At 43.9% G+C, this 17,786-nt stretch overlaps 1 protein-coding gene across 12 annotated transcripts in view; it reads right to left on the bottom strand.

Annotated features, from left to right (window-relative positions):
- The window catches only part of MAP2K5 (mitogen-activated protein kinase kinase 5), a 266,429-nt gene that overhangs the window by 20,973 nt on the left and 227,670 nt on the right, over positions 1-17,786 (bottom strand). For all 12 annotated transcript variants that reach the window (XM_036305713.1, XM_036305700.1, XM_036305725.1 and 9 more), the window contains one exon: positions 17,513-17,558. In XM_036305713.1, coding sequence (XP_036161606.1) covers positions 17,523-17,558 — 36 coding nt within the window. In that variant the 3' untranslated portion in view covers positions 17,513-17,522. Of the gene's footprint in view, positions 1-17,512; positions 17,559-17,786 lie in introns of those variants that run through there.

Raw genomic sequence — 17,786 nt, 5'->3', positions numbered from 1 at the left:
AGAAGAGGTGAGGGGAACTGGTTCTTATACCCTGTACACCAAGTATGTCAAACTCAAAGGCTAACACGGGTAAAATAAACCAGGCATGCGGCTCGCGGGCCGCGAGTCTGACGTGCTTGCTGTACACAAACAGATACGGATGGAAATGGTCACTGTCTTAATAACAAAGACAGTGGCCAAAACAGTCTATGACAGGGTCCTGGAACATTTAAATAAATAGGGCATATCCACGCTATGGAATACCATGCAGCCCTTAAAAAGAAAGAGGTAGACTTCTATCTGATATAGAAAGTTCTCAAAGACATACAAGTGAAAAAGCAAGGTACAGAGAATAATGTTAAAATTCTAGATGAACACATAAACTGTTATTAACAGTGCCTAACTCTAGAGAGTGGAGGTGGGGCCATGGAGGTTAGAAGAAGAAAAGTTCTCATTGTATATCCTTCTGTACTGCTTGAATGTTTAAACCTAATTTAAAACCTACTTTTAGAAAATGATGAGGCAAGAGCAAGCATTTTGGGGGAAGCTCTTATTTTCCAGCTACTATGCCAAGTGCTTTATGTGCACAAAAACAGAAAGAGTAAGTTGGACACTATGATCTCTTTCCCATGAAGTAGAAACTGAAGTTTCAAGGGGCAAAATAATTTGTTCAAGGCGACCCTCTTACCATCTTCCTTCAATAACGAAACAGAGTATTTGTAAACTAGAGAAATTCTTTCTAAACTGAGGCAGCCCACAGCCACCTTGCTGGGGACAGCTTGCCTAACTGGGCAGGCAGTGATGGGGATGGAAGGGGGTAGGGGAGAGAAAGCAAGACAAAAGGCTGCTGACTGTGGCCGAGGTCGAAGCAAATTTTTGGAAATATCTCCATACCTATACCTCACAAGGGGAGGGGGCCTAGGGACCCCAGGGACACACACTGTTCAAGTAAATAACACTTGGCAACTAGGGCTCAAACACATGAAGGGAAGTATTTCCCTAATTAAAAATAAATCAACTTCAAGGGAGACCCAGCTGCAGCTCCATGGAGAGGCGCTGTGCAGACCAGCAGAATCCCAAGGTGAGAGTAGGGACTGGAAGCATCCGGCAGCCACACCTAAGGACTGCCTGTGTCAAGACTCTTGTCGCTGCAGAAAGCTTAGCTCTGTTTCCTCATTCCTCCACTCTTCCCAATAAAAGTCTTGTGATTTTTGGATAACAGACTTTGCAGTGACATTTTAAAATGCTAGATTTTATTTGTCCTAGGGTCTGCCAGCACACACTGTAATTAAAATGTTGATTAGTAAACAGTTTAAATATATGACAGACAATGCAGTTAAAGCCTACAGTTAGGTCAATATGTGATTTAGATTTGCCATTTAAAAAATCTCATTTAAATTTTGCATACATTAATCACTACCACACTTCAAGGTTCTGATATCCACCTGACTACAATATTAAAATAAAACTTGCTGCCCCAGGGAAATCCTACTTATTCTTAATTGTTTCGAGGCTTTGATGGGCTTTTAATCTAAGATTAATTTATGCAATTTTAAATAACTCTTCTTATGATTAATAAGCTTGAAAATTAAAAGGAGTCTAAAGCAATTATAATGAGCATTTGGTCATAACCTCATTAGAAGGAGTGAGGGATACAGCTCTGGAATTCTTACAAGACTACAATTTAAGGTTACTTTTAGAGAAGTCAAACGTAGTTCCTGAAATTGCAAAGGCAGGTTAGCAAAGGTCAGTGTTAAAATGATGGCTAGCTAGATTAGCATACTAATGATTTTCCCCGATAGCGACAGAAAGGACACTGAAAAGAAGATGCATAAAGAGAGACAAATGACATGTTGCCAAGAAGCTACAGGCTCTGAACTCAGTTCCCTATTCTTTGGCTGGAGACCTTCATGGAATCTCAGAAAGAGCCAAAGGGTTAGGACATCGCTATTCATTAGTCAGTTCTAGCCCGTCTGGTCCACACGGAGCAGGCAGAGATCAGTCCTGCATGTCCTCTCTGCCTGTTGTGGTCCGGCCACAGCCCTGTCTGGCCACTGCCCTGCCTGAGGACCAACTGCAGCATCCTGCTGCCTCATCCTCTCCAGTGTGCAAAGCCCTGCTGATCCTGGACCCGCCTCACCCAGCTAACTTTACCCACTTCATTTCTGGATCTTCTTTCCTCACTGCCCTGTGTCCTCTGGTCTCTGCTTGTGCTGTTTCTTCTTCCTGGAACAGCTTCTCCCTTGTAACAAACAGTGATGATGGTAATACTAATGATTGCCATTTATTGGGCACGTCTTTATGCCAGACACTGTGCTAAGCAAAACATTATCTATCTATCTATCTATCTATCTATCTATCTATCTATCTATCTATCTATCATCTAATCTATCTATCTATCTATCTATCTATCTATCTATCTATCTATCTATCCATCCATCCATCCATCCATCCATCCATCCATCCATCCCTCCACCTACCTACCTACCTATCTAATCCTGACCCAAGGATATATTTTTTAATTGATTTTAGAGAGGAAGGGAAAGAGAGCGCGCGTGACAGAGAAACACTGATGTGAGAGAGAAACATTAATGTGTATATCAGTTGCTTTCCTACTTGCCCCAACCAGGGATTGAAACTGCAACCTTTTTGGTGCACTATACAATGCTCCAACCAACTGAGTTATCAGGCCGTGGCAGCATAACATACTTAAAAGATGTTTTTATTGATTTTAGAGAAAGAGGAAGGGAGAGAGAGAGGAACTTTGATGGGTGGCCTCCTGTCGACCAGAAGACTGAACCCACAATCTGGATATGTGCCCAACTGGGAATTGAACTGGCGACTTTTCAGTGCATGGGACCATGATCAACCAACTGAGCTACATCGGCCAGGGCAGCACAACATACTTTTATCTCTTAAATTATCTGCTTTGTGAGACCACATTTTTACAGGGAAGGAACCTGAGCCTGAGAGGGGTAATGACATGTTTGAAGATCAGTAGCTAGTGAAGGGGTGAAGGGATGGGAGAGGCTGGCTCTGCTGAGGCACTGCTTTCTAAGTTCCATATCAGTCAAATCCTAACAATCCTACAGGTCCAGCTGGAGCCAGGTGCCTCCCTGACCACTGACCCCTGGGCCACCCTCCTCTGGCCTCGCACACCATGCAAGGCAGCAGCACACCAGCAGCAGCCCATCCTGCCTTCCCTAAATGCCTCCTATGGGTGTCTAGTGTGCTCCCTCAGGACCCAGATAGTTCGTATGTTCCCTTTGAACCCATCACAGCACCTCACAGACACGGATAACAAATACCTGTCGATTAACTGGCTTTCACAATAACTCCCAGCAACAAGATGCTGATTACATGTTACCGATAATAGAGGACAGACACAAAAAGTTAGGGCTTTCTACTGACTGGGGAGGAATAACCCACAGAGGTCCATCCACCCTAAGAAATGACCAATTCCTTGGACACTAGCTGCAAACATGTCCTAAGTCACATTCAGCTCCATTAAACACATCTGTTTTCTAAGAAGCTACTAGTTAGAACTGCCCAGGAACGTTAGAGGAGAAACCACCCCAGGAGGCGGAGTGATTTAGTGCTCCACATGGCCAGCCCTCTACAGTTCACAACACACTTCCATAACCTCTGTTTTGCTAAAGAAACAAACACAAAATGTTCAAGGTTGGTATCACCTCTATTTTACAAATGGAGCAACCGAGGCTCAGACAAGCAGCTGTCGATCACCCAGTTACTCAAGGCAGCAGCTGTCCTTGAAATCGTGTCTTCTGATACCCAGGTCGTCGCCCTCTCCAGTTTACCATGTTCATGAGACTCATTTTCAAGTTCTTTCCAGCCTTCACATACAGAGGACAGAGTATGTCCTGCCAGTTGTCTGGCACAAACCTTTCTGCCTCTCCTTTGCCCATCTTTAAATTAGATTATTTATTGATTTTTTTTTTTTTTTTTTTGCTGTTGAATTGTATGAGTTCTCTCTATATTTTGGATATTCACCCCTTATCAGAGATATGGTTTGCAAAATGTTTTCCCCCATTCTGTAGGATGTCTTTCATTTAGTTCTTTTTGATCATCTCCTCAAAAGGGATTATTGAACAGTTACGTAGTGCCTTGTATCATGCCAGCTGCAGGGAATTCAGGGGTTATATAACAGTTTTACTTTCTCATCACACTGTAGGCTGTGAAGGACAAGGTTAGTGTCTGATCAGCCTCTGTATTCCCGTCAGCTGTGCAACTCAAGTCGGGAACCGTGTGCTACTGGTTTCCAACGAGATCAGGAGCAATGGCACAATGCACGCCAGCACATAACTTCCTTCATTAAGAAAGCTTTGCTAAAAAGAAAGCCAAGTTAAACAGAATGCTTTGGGACATGCTTGACTTATATTCTGGCACAAACTCCTTATCTTGTGTGCAAGAAACAGTTCGTTCAGGCACTACCACTCGTCTGTGGTCCATGTTTGAGTTTTAAACTATAGCACATAGCAATATATTCTGCACATAGCATGTCCTCAGTAAAGTTTGCTGAGTTTAAAAAAACGTCTCCCAAACTCAGGGGACAATATGTCTTGGAAGCTGCTCATTTAACCATGATGGTAGAACTGGAAAGGAGAAAAGTCTGTGGCTGGTTCAATGGCAGAACAGACTCTACCACCAGTTTTTGCTGAGAGTTGAGAAAACCACCACCATCACCAACACAAATTCTCACAGTCCCCGTCCCCCTGCCCCTGGCTACCAATGAACAGACGAGAGGTGCAAACTGCTGCTGATTCCTTTCTCTTCCTGTGTGGTTGGTTTGCACTGAGGACCAAAGGAGTGAGTGGAACAATCTCCCCAGAGGGGCATCTTGGCTTCACCAGCACAAACCACTGCAATCCCACACATTTCTTTGTGAGTATTTGCATTTAGTTGTATTTCTGATTGCAAGAAACAGCTGGACTTATCTGAAACTCTCACACCCACAACAACAATCCCCTGCCCTCCATGCACCCACCGGCGGCTCTGACTAATGCTGAGCGGTTCTATGTTCTTCCTGGCCGCATGACTCCAGGCAAGTCAATTAGCCTCTCTGAGTCCCAGTTTAACCCACCAATAAAATGGGAATAAGAAAAACCCTTATAGTGATTGTGTGAAGGTCAAATGAGATAACAACTTGAAAGAACTCTATAAATTCAGGTGTTCAAAAATATTATTTGTTTAGATTAATTTCTCTCTCTACAATAAATATATTTTTTAAAGGTTAAAGAACAGAAGCCTTTCTGAATTTATCTGCAGCTCCACGTTGCATCCAATTTCTTTCAAGTAAGTTCAGGGAAAAGACGTCACAGTACAGATTTTGGCTAGTATGGCTATTGGAGGGTCTGGTGCTTTCCCTTACAATCTCAGCTGTGTTTCACATTGTGTGCAGAAGATAATTCACTCACATAAATACCCAAATGTTATTCTGCGAGGCCATACATGAAGTCTCTCCAGAAAACTCTGGCTGAAAGAAATCCTGCCCTCCCCAGAACTTTTTCTTGTTAAATTCATATTATTTCAATTCAGTAATTGTTTAGTGAGCATTGCACTTGGGGCTACGAACCGGGTTATATGCCAAGGCTACAAAGATAAGTAAGACTGGTCTCATCCTCCAGGAACTCGTGGTCTTATTTATGCACTGTTGCCAGTCACACAGACAAGTTACGACCACAAAGTGTGAGAGCTGCACCAATGGCGGAGCTTGCCAGGAGGAAGGATCACATACAACAGGAAATCATCAGCTCACTGAAGCATGCCTGGGAAAGCTGCAGAGAGGCTGTGTCAGTTGGGTCTTGGGGGCTGAGTAGGAGTTCACCATGTGGACGTGAGGAGAGGGCATTCCTGGCCGAGGAAATGGCACAAGCAAAGGCATGACCATGTTAGAATGGCAGAGCACAGGGCACACGGAAAGGAGTGCCACGAGGTGAAGGCGGGCAGGAGTAGGTGAGGGAGGGTCTTTGGCCAGCTTCAGACTCTACCCTGTGCTTGGCTGTTTATATTCTCATCTTTCTTGCTAGACTGTCAGGATTCAAGGCTGACATACTGCTTCCTCAGCATCAGAGAGGATGCTCAGTTCAAGAAATAAAGCCGGTGGGTGCGCACTGAAACGCACACTGTGACACTCACAGCGTGTCTCGCCCATCTCGCACCTGCACATAAAGGCTGAAACATTCATCTGTACCCAGTGTGCAGCGGGTTAGAATTCTGTCCACCCCTCAAAGCTATCTTTGCACCTTCCTCTGGTGCTTAACCCACTTTCCAGACAAGGCGGCCCCGGTGCCTGCTGCCTGCACCGGAGGGGCCGTTTCCAAGGCAGGGAGGAGACAGCCAAAGCTCCCCTGTCCTCCCTGATGGGGAGGAGATGCCTGTTTTGGAGAGAGGCCTTTCCAGCCTCAGGCCCCGCAGACACCAGCATTCCAGGGCGGCCAACTGGCCTTCCTGAGAGTTAGAGCGAGTATTCCAGAGGCAAGGCTGTGGCTTAAAAAAAAAAATCATGTTTAATTTAAAAATTAGAAACTGGAGCAGGCTGTGAGCACAGGGGTTGATTGAAACAAAATTTAAATTCCTGTCAAGCCCATTTAAACACGGGGGCCCTTCATAGACAATTAGCTGCTCCCTGTGAATGCTGAATAAACTCAGGCCTGGTCACTGCGAGAAGAGAGGCGCCTACTGTGAGGCACTGGAAAAAAAATTAACTAAAATCAGGCTGTATGAAATATTTAGCCTTCCAGTATATCACAGGGGTTTGAAAGTGTAAACAAGACAAAAATCGATTCCTTGGTGCCCTCAAATCAATCCCCCAAAATGGTTAGGGCATCTGTTTCTGCTAAATTTTGTTTACATCGGCAGATTTGCCTTAATTGCAGTTGTTTATCTCTCATTGTCCCTGGGGCCCTAATCTCCCGATTACTAATACTTAACACTCATTTCACATCTAAAGCTACTTCTAATCCTCAACAGGTTTTGGGGGCTCTTAAAATTATTGAAACCGCAGAGGCGGGAGACACAGCCTCTTTGTGAAAGGAACATTTTCTTATCTACTACCAGCTGGGTCCAATCGTCACCAGGGATGGTGACAACAAAGGTGCTAAAAGGCTCTTCCACAATGACTGCTGCTCCACTGGGGATTCAGAGGATAAAAACGAGCTTTGATGGAAAAATCTGAACAAGAGGCTAAAGCAGTCCAGCCAAATAAAGTTACTGTCATAATCAAATGCTGTCAATCACCATGAAAATCCAATTAAAAACGTTTCAGCACAGCCCTCTTAAGTGGAAAAATGTACCCTATTTATACAAATTTTTGTCAACTCCACACCAATCCCACAATAGAAAGTCCTGCTATTAATGAAAGCCCCATCCCCCCAAGTTTAAAAAGACATGCAGGCCATTCAGAAACCTTTTGAGGGAGCAGACACACACGCCGGCCATCGGTATATAATTAAGAGTTAATCGGGTTACATTTGAAAATTCCATTTTTATTTGTGTCAAGGGAACCTTTGCACGAATAAACGAATGGTACCTATTCTCTTACTTCAGAATCAGTGACCATTTCTATTAAGACAACAGAGAAACGGCAAACCAGGATACTGGAAAGAAACTAGTCCATGCTCTGGCAAATGTCTCTCGGTAGACCAAGGCCTAATGTTTAATTCTAATCTTGAAAATAAAATAGAGGACAGAGGCCCAAAAGTCTCCACTGCTTTCTGCAGTCTCCACATGGCCAAGTGAACCTCAAATGATCTGCGGGCAGATTTGACCCCCAAATAACTGTGTATCTACAAAAGGCCTCACTGAAACCACAAGACATGCAGTCCCCAAAGGTCTCTCTCAAAACTGCTACAAATTAAAAAGCAAACAACCCATTAAACAAATCCAGCTGGTTACAACTGTAAATAGGAAGCTTCTAAGATTTTTCCAGCCCTTGAAACCCGTGGTTAGACTCATTAATTATTGATAAGAATTGCATCTATTTATTGGCGTGTACTCATAGGAAAACAAGTTTGCTGCCTTCAGTAGCAATTCCCAAATCACAGAGACCAGGCTTCAAGATTCCCTTCTATTTCTCTGACAAATGGCTAAATGTCTCTGGTCTTTCTCAACCTAATCCATTATTCCTAAGGGCTGGAGGGGGGGGGGTGAGTAGGTGGGGTGCAATGCATCGGATACGCTGCTAGATAAAGACCTTGGGTCCCCTGCCATCAATCTAACCAGGCAGAGTGGTGCTGGCCAGGTGGTCTCCTCTAGGTCTTGGCTCTCTAATGACCTCCTGATTTGGAATTAATTGTTGGAGGTGGTCAGAATGCAAGCCAAAGGCCACAGGTGCTGTTGAGCAACACCTGCTTAATGTCTTCTTGCTCTTCTCAGACTTCCAGGGTGGAACAACTGACTGCTGGTGCCTGTTCTGATTGGCCAGGCCCATACTCTATTGGTTGATAAAGGCTTTGAATGTTATCCCTGCAAACATTGCAAGGTCCTAGAAATTCCTTAATTTTGGCACCAAATTATATTACCCATATGACCTCTCCTAACAGGTTCGATCCCTGGTCAGGCTGATCGATGTTGTTCTCTCACATTGATGTTTCTCTCTCTCCCCCTCTCCCTTCCTTCTCTCTAAAATCAATAAAAACACATCCTCGGGTGAGGATTAAAAAAAAAATCAGTGAGTTTTTCCTCTGGCAGCTCCTTATAACCACCTGGAGAGCTTTAAAAATAAAAAAAGTACCTGCTCCCTGGTACAAATACCAAAGATTCCTTGACCTGAGTTGGGATCTAGATATTTTTTTTTCTTTTTTTAACCTACTCAGATGATCTTGATGAGTTGCTGGGGTTAGAAACCACTGTGCTACATAACCCACTTGTAAATATAAGCTGAATTATGTAATTCATGCAATTAAGTGCTGTTCCAAGTTGGAGACAATCAATTCTGGAGAGAAGAGCCAGCCCTGTGAAGGGGAAGAGCTGGGAAACGCTGGAGGAGGAGGATGAGACCCTCTACGACAGGGGAAAGGAGGGCGTTCTGGGCCACGGCCACCCCACAGATAACAGAAACTGCCGATGAGGAACTAACGTGTAACACACTCCAAAGTCCCAGCTCATCCCCCCAAGGACGTGGCACAACACCGGAGAGCAACCTGATCCATCACTTTACTGCATTCCAGGTAACTGAACTACTGCTGTGGTCAGGGTCACACAGCCTCATTGTGCCCTGAAACGCGATGCTGGAAGATGACAGTCAGCGCAGGAAAACAAAAAAGCAGCATTGCAGGCGGGAGTTCAGAAAACCGCAATCTTAAACAGGCAAATCATCACTATATTAAGAGATCTGACTTGACTGATGGAGGAAAAAAGTTATCCTTAACTGGGAAATTAAACCTGTCACACCACCATGATCAAGGAGTGACAGATTTATCTATCTGTATCTCTCTTGCTATGCGCATGTATATAAATACTCACACATTTATCTGCGAAAGCCTTGTGAAAAGATTAAGCAGTCACGTTTATGGAAAAACAAAGCTTGTTTTCTGGGGTTATAATCTCTCTGTTCTTGCTGAAGTGTTAACGTGTCATCAAAATTTCAAATTAAAGTTGTCTGATTTAGTGCGATCTCAAGCATCCAGACAGTGATTCTGCTGTTGTAATTATGTGCAATTAAAAAGCTGAAATCAACTTCTTACTAGTGGATTCCTATTTATAAGCAGACATAAACAGAAGATTTTAATGGCCTTCAGAACTTGAAAATAATAAAAAATCATTACATGGCTGTCAACTGGACCCTATGTGGAGCCCCCAGGCTTCTGGGATGCCTTTTTGTGCTTAAAGGAAATATTTAGTCGAAGTTACAATCCCAGCCGGGTTTCTCCCTGAAATTTCTGGGTACCTCACAAATGAACTGATTTGCACCTCCAAATGAATACCCAAAAGCAAAAATATCTTTAAGGGACACATGTATGACTCTAGCCCTAATGGTCTATTTTAAAATATGCTCTATAGGGAACAGACAATAGCATGTTGTAGTTGAAATGTAATCAACTACAACCAAGTTCAAAACTGCTTATTAAACCATCATTAGTGTCTTAAAAAGCTTAGACTGCAAGCACAGTGATCCTTTGAGCACTATGCCAGGGAGCTGGAGAAATGGGCCTGTCTTCACATTTGCTTAGGACACACGTAGGCCCTGGATCAAAATAAACCGAAACCCATCCTTGCTCCATTTAGAAGAAGGTGGTGAATTTTACCTGAGCCCTTGTGCTCCCAGAAAGCAGTGACAGGTGAGAAACCGCCCTACTCTTTCCTTAACCACAGAGGACCACCCCTTATCACAGAGATGAGACCCTTTCCCATCCTTCCTCATGACTTCCATGGGACTGGCTGATAACTTCCTTGTTTACCTTGTTTACCTGCATCCATAACCTTGGCTCCCTCCCTTTTATTTGAGACATTCCTTATTAATTAACGTTCTTCCTACTGCAAACTGAATAAAATAATTTCCTTAATTGTCCGGTGCATTTTGTCTTTCATGGTGGTCAAAAGGTCTAGGTAGAATGATGGTGAACAAAGCCATTTGAGTATAAACCCAAAAGTCACACTGGAATTTGAGTGGAGACAAAATCTAATGTGATTTCTAAAAAAAAACAAAACTTTTTTGGTTAATCCTCACCCAAGGATATTTTTTTTTCATTGATCTTCAGAGAGAGTGGAAGGGAGGAAGGAAGGATGAGAAAGAGAGAGAGAGAGAGAGAGAGAGAGAGAGAGAGAGAGAGAGAGAGAGAGAGGGAAACATTGATGTGAGAGACATAGATTGGTTGCCTCCTGCACGTGCCCAGATTGGGGGGGGGGGCGGGGGGAGGGCTGGGGATATAACCTGCAACCCAGGTATGTGCCCTTGACCAGGAATCGAACCTGAGACCCTTTGGTGTGTGGGCCGACACTCTAACCACTGAGCACATTGGCCAGGGCTGATTTCTCCAAATTTTAAGAGAGACCACATAGATGCCTAATTTATCACATACTTTGATTAACTGAGAGAACAACCAATCAAACTATCTGAAAATGTAATTACAATCAGGTTTGGATAAGCAGAAAAGCTACCAGTGACAATTTAATTTAGAGGAGTTAAGCAAGTTAACATCTCTTTGCAAGTAATTAAATGTTTAAACAGATTTTTCTGGAGCAGTTTGGTGTTTATTCGCCCCAAACAATACCACCTCTTACACATGAAGCCTTCTCTGAGAAATGAGATGCCTTCACATTTGCAGCTGCTGGGGTTTAGAAGGAAAATATCTGAAAGCACTATTTTGATTATAACTGACACCTCTTTCCTAAGACCCACACCTGCGTCATGTACTTGAAGTCACACTATTTACTTGCTTTCTAAGCAAAATGTCAAATTTCAATTGCAAACTGCTCTCTATGTTTCTTCTTAGGAGCCTGAAAACCAAACTTGAGGAAATGCTAAACGAGGACACCCTGCTCCGGAATGTACATGGAAATGCACAAAAAAACAGGCATTATTGGAACCTAAGGAGAAAAGCCGTGTTTTTAAACAATTACTAAAGCAGTATAGTAATAGCATAAAGACAATTTCTGCACCAGCTTGTTTCTCTGAAATTCTCTCTGCCACTGAACAGCTAGAACAGATAATAACTATTAGTAAATCAAACTCCTCTGCAATATCCAGCTGTGCCTCACGCATTTACATACAGATAGAATGGGTATATGTTTTTAATATGTATGTGATACGTACTCTTACCACAGCCGAAGTGCATGCTACAAAGGCGGAGGAGAATGGGAATCGGATCAGCATGAGATAATAAAGTGGCCTAGATAAAGTATTAGCCAGCGATTGATCTCAAACCGGGTGCTGCTGCTTCTGACCTGATTACTTACTATGCATAGATTCCATTAAATAGAGCTTAGACACGGAAAGCTTCTGGAAATACTTTAAATGCATAGAAGGATCTATAGGACTCTGCACACAAACTGTAACTGCAGAGGCCCATGGCCCACACCCTCCCTGCTAAGCCAAGGCCCATAGTCAGGATGGACTGAGAGGGGAAAGGACCTCCCGACAGCTGGTGGGAGGCCCTGCCCAGTCCCACAGAGAAGATCTTTCCTTCCCTCCCCCACACCAAGCAACTACTCTCCCAGTGAATGCCTCTCTTCAGAGTTGCTGTTCTGGTCCTGGCCACAAAGCTCTAACTAATAGAATGGGAAGGTAGTGAGGGAGTTTAACAATCATTCAGGGTCATGGTCCCCTTTGAAAAACTGATGACAACCATGAAACCCTTTTCAGAAAAGAAAAAAAAAAGGCAGCAAATCCCCACATGCATGCCTGATTTGAGAGGTCATTTCAGGGGCTCTCACAGACTTCCTGAAGTCCCAGACCCGAGGTCAGGGACTGCTGATCTAGTCCTCCCCTTCATTTTGCAGATGAAGACACTCAGTGGGGAGGGGACTAGGAGTCGCTAAAGGAAGCGAAGTGTGGAGGCCTTCCCTGCTAAGTCACAGCCTGACCCTAAAGGAAGGTTAATTCTGCAGAAGGGGTTCTCTTGCCTATAGCATAATGTTTCTCATCAAATCCCTTTCATTAAAAAATATTTAAACATATACTTTGAATAGCAAACCAGACTCGGACCTCTCCATCTCAGTGTTCCCATCTAGGCTGTCTCTGTCCCTGAGTTTGAGGGTCTGATTTTTAATTTTTTGCTTTCTCAGTCTGATTACTGACATTCTGGGACAATCTGCATCATTGTCCTCCCCTTTCTTGTTGCAGCCTCACCAATTCTTTTTGACCAGCAGAAGCTATTTTCTGTTATTTCCTTTACATGAGCCGTGACATCCCTGCTTGCTTGTCTGAGGCCTGCGGAACATTCTGTCTGCACCTCCAGAGTTGCTGCAGCCTGGGAACTTTTCTCTAAGTCTGCAGGACCAGGTCACAGAGCTGGGGCAGCACAGACAGAGGTCTTTCCTGCGACACACTTCAGGGTGATTTAAACGTGTGCTCCTTCATGCTGGCATCGGCTTCCCGGGAGCAGAAGGAGGGCGTGTGGGGTCCTGTCTGGTGGTCGGCGTGCTCGATGTTCTTGGCTGCCCGCGGCTGCTTTCCTTTGTTGGGTCTAAAGGTGAGTTCCCATATCGAATGGGAGTCCACTCAAGAGCACTCACTCAGCCCTGACCGGTGTGGCTCAGTGGATAGAGCACTGGCCTACGGACTGAGGGGTCCCGGGTTCGATTCCAGTCAAGGGTATGTACCTTGATTGCGGGCACATCCCCAGTAGGGGGTGTGCAGGAGGCAGCTGATCGATGTTTCTCTCTCATCAATGTTTCTAACTCTCTATCCCTCTCTCTTCCTCTCTGTAAAAAATCAATAATATATATATATATATATATATATATATATATATATTTTAAAAAGAGCACTCACTCAGGGAAAAAGGCATGTGTGGGTGGGTGCGCTGCTTCTGTGTCAGTTTCAGGCCTGGACACTAGGGTTCCTTCTGTAAGAAATGGCATTTCTGAGCAGACTGCACAGCTGGGGGTGAATATGTGGCCTATCTGAGCTCCACGTTTGTGGGTGTGGGACTCCACGAGGCCAATGGCAAAGGGATTTCTGATCTAGCAGGCAGCAGAGGTTTTGCATTGCACTGAAAAGGTCTGGGGCCTCTACACATGCATGCTTTGCCTGGAATGTCCCCTTGAAACTCTCTATTAAAGTTTAATCCATCCTCCAAAGGCCCTTTCAAATGCTACCTTCTCCATGTAGCTTTTCCCCACATCCCAAGATGGATCCCCACAGCACTGAGTCCTTTCTGGCAGTTACTTTATTCTAGTCATTTGTATATTTCTGCATCTCCTGCAAGACTGTATGCATGTGGCTTACTCTTGGTATCTTCTGCTGAGCCTGGCATAGGACTTTGCATGTAAGGGTCTATACATATCTGCTGAATTCAATTGTTTTACTGGTCCTGAGAGCTCTCCAGATGATGTGGATCCTAATGTGGAACTTTTCAGTAAATTCTTTATGTAGCTATGGCTACTGCCAGAAAAGTGCACCAGTTCACATGGACCCTGGCCTACCCAAAATGTTGAGGAAATTTCTTGGTCCAGTGTTCAAGTATTTCCATTAGAACATAAAAACTATCTTTGGAATGACCACACAGTGTAGAAAGAATTAAACAGCTAAACAACTAAATTAGTTCTAACAATGACATTTTAATAGCCTCAAGAGTCTAAACTTGAGTTGTACACTTCATCTTTAAGACTGACATGGTCAAAAATTGCAAAGATACCCTGGTTGGCTAGCTCAGTTGGTTAGAGCATCATCCTGATACACTAAGGTTGTGGGTTTGATCCTTCATCAGGGCACATATAAGAATCAACCAATGAATGCATGGATGGGTGGAACAGCAAGTTGATGTTTCCCCCCTCTCTCTTCCCCCACCTAGTCCCTCTCTAAAAAAAAAAAAAATCCATTAATCAATCAATAAAACTTTTTTTTTAAATTGCAAAGATGATGACTTTACTTCTTGGGTATTCTGGATATAAGGTGATCCCCACCCAATAAGTGACCCAAACTGCTCAAGTACCCACGATGCACAGGCCCACACCTCCCTGCAGTCAGCTTTACTTAGGCTGGGACTTGCTGCATCCACGGGTGGCCAGGGCCACCCCAGAGGTCATTTAGAAGCTCCCTGATGTTGAATCTGTAGCTCTCAGTGTTTTCACCCAAACCATCTGGTTTTCTTCCTTTGATTTGGAAAATGCAGGCCCATAGGGAAACCTTGACAATCCTGCAGGCCTCACAGCTGATGTGGCCCAAGCTGTGCAGACCACGTTGGCATCCTGCTGCCTGGAGTGACTGCGCTTGGGAAATAAACTGCTCTTTTTGTGAAAGGCAGGCCCCCAACTACAGTGACAAATGGGCTCTACAGTTCATGCATTCCAGAGGAGGCACTCAGCTCCAGATGGGAGCACCATCAAATAGGTTGCAGGCAGAGAGAGAAAAGGAAAAATTAAAGCCATTAATATGCTAGAAGGAATAAAGAAACTGGTTCTTTAAGATTGGGTCCCCAGGATGTGACTCAGGTTCCAGGAAACATCCACTTTCTTTCCCATCACCTATGAGCCCAACATTTTGGCCAAAGGCAGGCAGGGCCCAATCCCCTGGACCACAGGAGCCTGACACACACTCATTTTCTGCCTCCTCACTGAGCCCTTTCTAAGCCAGGGGAGCTTCACTATTGCTATACCCGAGGGAATCCATTCATTTAAATCAAACTGTGAGCAGCACTAGAAATAATGTTAAATTAAGTATAGGATAGTGCTTCCTGTGACTAAATTTTTCTTTGTGTTTTACTGATTTATTGATGTTTATTAATTAGAAATGTGGGACAGCACATACCAGGATGTATAGTTGTAAAGAGATATATTGAAATATGTATCTCTTGTGTCTACACACACACACACACACACACACACACACACACACTGAACATACCCACCCTTACCTTATCTTTATGACATGACACCCTGGAATGGTGTTCCTTACCAACACATATGTCCCTATGTACCATCTGCAGATGTTTTCTTTTTTTAAGCAATTTTTAAAAATATATATATTTTATTGATTTTTTACAGAGAGGAAGGGAGAGGGATAGTTAGAAACATTGATGAGAGAGAAACATCAATCAGCTGCCTCCTGCACACCCCCTACTGGGGATGTGCCCGCAACCAAGGTACATGCCCTTGACCAGAATCAAACCTGGGACCCTTGAGTCCCCAGGCCAGTGCTCCATCCAGTGAGCCAAACCAGCTAGGGCTGTGTGGGGAGCCGATATAGGGTTAAGCCTTGGACTGACCTGTGGGCAAAGTCACAAACACTCCCAGCTTAGAGGGCACAGTCCTCTTAGCATAATTAGGCTTGACCTTGTAACACTCCCTAGATCTTATCTGGGAAGCTAATGGGCTGAGGAAGTGCAGGAAGTATAACCATGGTGTAAATAAGTGAAACTCACAAGAACAAAAACAAGTGAAACTCACAAGAACAGTGTAACTTTGGCAACCACTACCTTGTTTACCTCTCACTATAAAATAAAGGCTCAGCTTGCCTTGGGATCTCTTTCTGTGGCCTCAGCCAGGCACAGGGAAGATCCACGGAGACTAAAGAGAAACATTCTTCCCCGACTCCGTCCACACCTTTGGGAACCCCTGGACCCACTGGGGCTGGCCCCCAGCAGGGCTGCAGATGTTTTATTTATAAGTGGCCAACTCACTGTAGCACTGAAACATGCATTTACAAACATACCTGTTTTATGAAACCCTATTGGCCACCCTATGCTATCCAGCTATAGCATAATAATGAACAAGGTAAATGGGCTCCGTATCTAGAACCTGCTCCAAGTTTTCTTAAATGTGACTAACTGCAAGAGTTTCCCAACCATCAAAGAGACACCCCACCCCAAGACCAGTTTATTCTAGACATGAAACCTGCATAGCTACAAATCATAGAGGTTTTAGGGGTGAACTTTCTTTAACTTGAAACTACCCTGAGAAATGAAATGTTGCTTCAGGGGTAACAGGAAGGAGAAAGCTACCTCCCTGGAAAGCAGTCACGATGCAAAGGGGACAGGACAGTTATTTTGTTTGGGGATGAAACCTGTATTACACAGGAGTTTTTGCGCTTAGAGTGTTTATTAGGACGAAATACACAGGATTGAAACCTCTGTCCCAGTATCTATAAACTGCATATTGTTGAAAGTGGCGAAAGAAAATTTGCTCTGACAGCAACAATCTGAAGACGGGGAATGGTACGCAAAGCATTAGAAAGAGACTATAATTATTACTTACTAATGCTCAATTCTAACGTTACTTAAACAGCTTGTGCACTGTCAACTCAACAATCTGCACTAAATAAATGACCATTTGGGAATTGTTGGGGAGCGTCTCTGTTCCTCTCCCTGCTTGACTAAAAACTGTCATTTGCCATCAAAGAAAGCGGTCTGGGAGCTGAGAACACAGCACCAGCAGCCTTGGGGTGGTCTTTCTGAGGAAAGACCAAAGGTTCACATTAACTTGATCTTTTGCAGCCAATCTCATTTCATTCTACATCAATCCAAGGGACTCTAGGCCACATTCAAAATTTCCTGTCGGGTTGCACTAAAAACTCAACACGCTGTCTTCTCTGTGACCAATCCTTTGAGTTCTGAGAGGCTGGCATAGCAAATGAGGATGAGGCGGAGCCTAGATTAATTTATGACCCTTGAGTGGAAGGCAAAGGAAAAGAGCTCCGCACGGGGTTTCAAAATGGTGGTGGGCTTTTAAAAAGTAAAAACCACTAGCTGAGGATCTGAGGACCGGAGCTTCATACACACCTACTCTAATTAAGTATAAACGGTTGCCCCTCCAGAGCCTGTGAATATTTCAAATTCCACTCTGGTCCTTTGAACAGAGTGTTAAGCAGTTATGTAAATGGAGAAGTCTAATGTAAGTGAAGGAATTTACGTACCATCAATTCCTCAGGCGCTGGCCTTTCTTTTGGCTGTTTTCGCATGCTGTAAGAAGAAAAACAAAACGCCTATTATTTCTATCACTTGTAAATTTGTGCTATAATTCCCACTACTGACTATTTCCCCTGGATCTGGGGTGTTATCATGTTCAATTCTTGGCCAAGGTACAGGCACATCTCGTTGAATGTGCTTTCATAGATGTTGCATTTTTAAAAAAATATATTTTATAGATTTTTTACAGAGAGGAAGGGAGAGAGATAGTCAGAAACATCA

This window comes from Myotis myotis, unplaced genomic scaffold, assembly GCF_014108235.1.
Source record: "Myotis myotis isolate mMyoMyo1 unplaced genomic scaffold, mMyoMyo1.p scaffold_m19_p_1, whole genome shotgun sequence".
Lineage (NCBI taxonomy): Eukaryota > Metazoa > Chordata > Mammalia > Chiroptera > Vespertilionidae > Myotis > Myotis myotis.
This window is presented reverse-complemented; position numbering and strand designations above follow the sequence as displayed.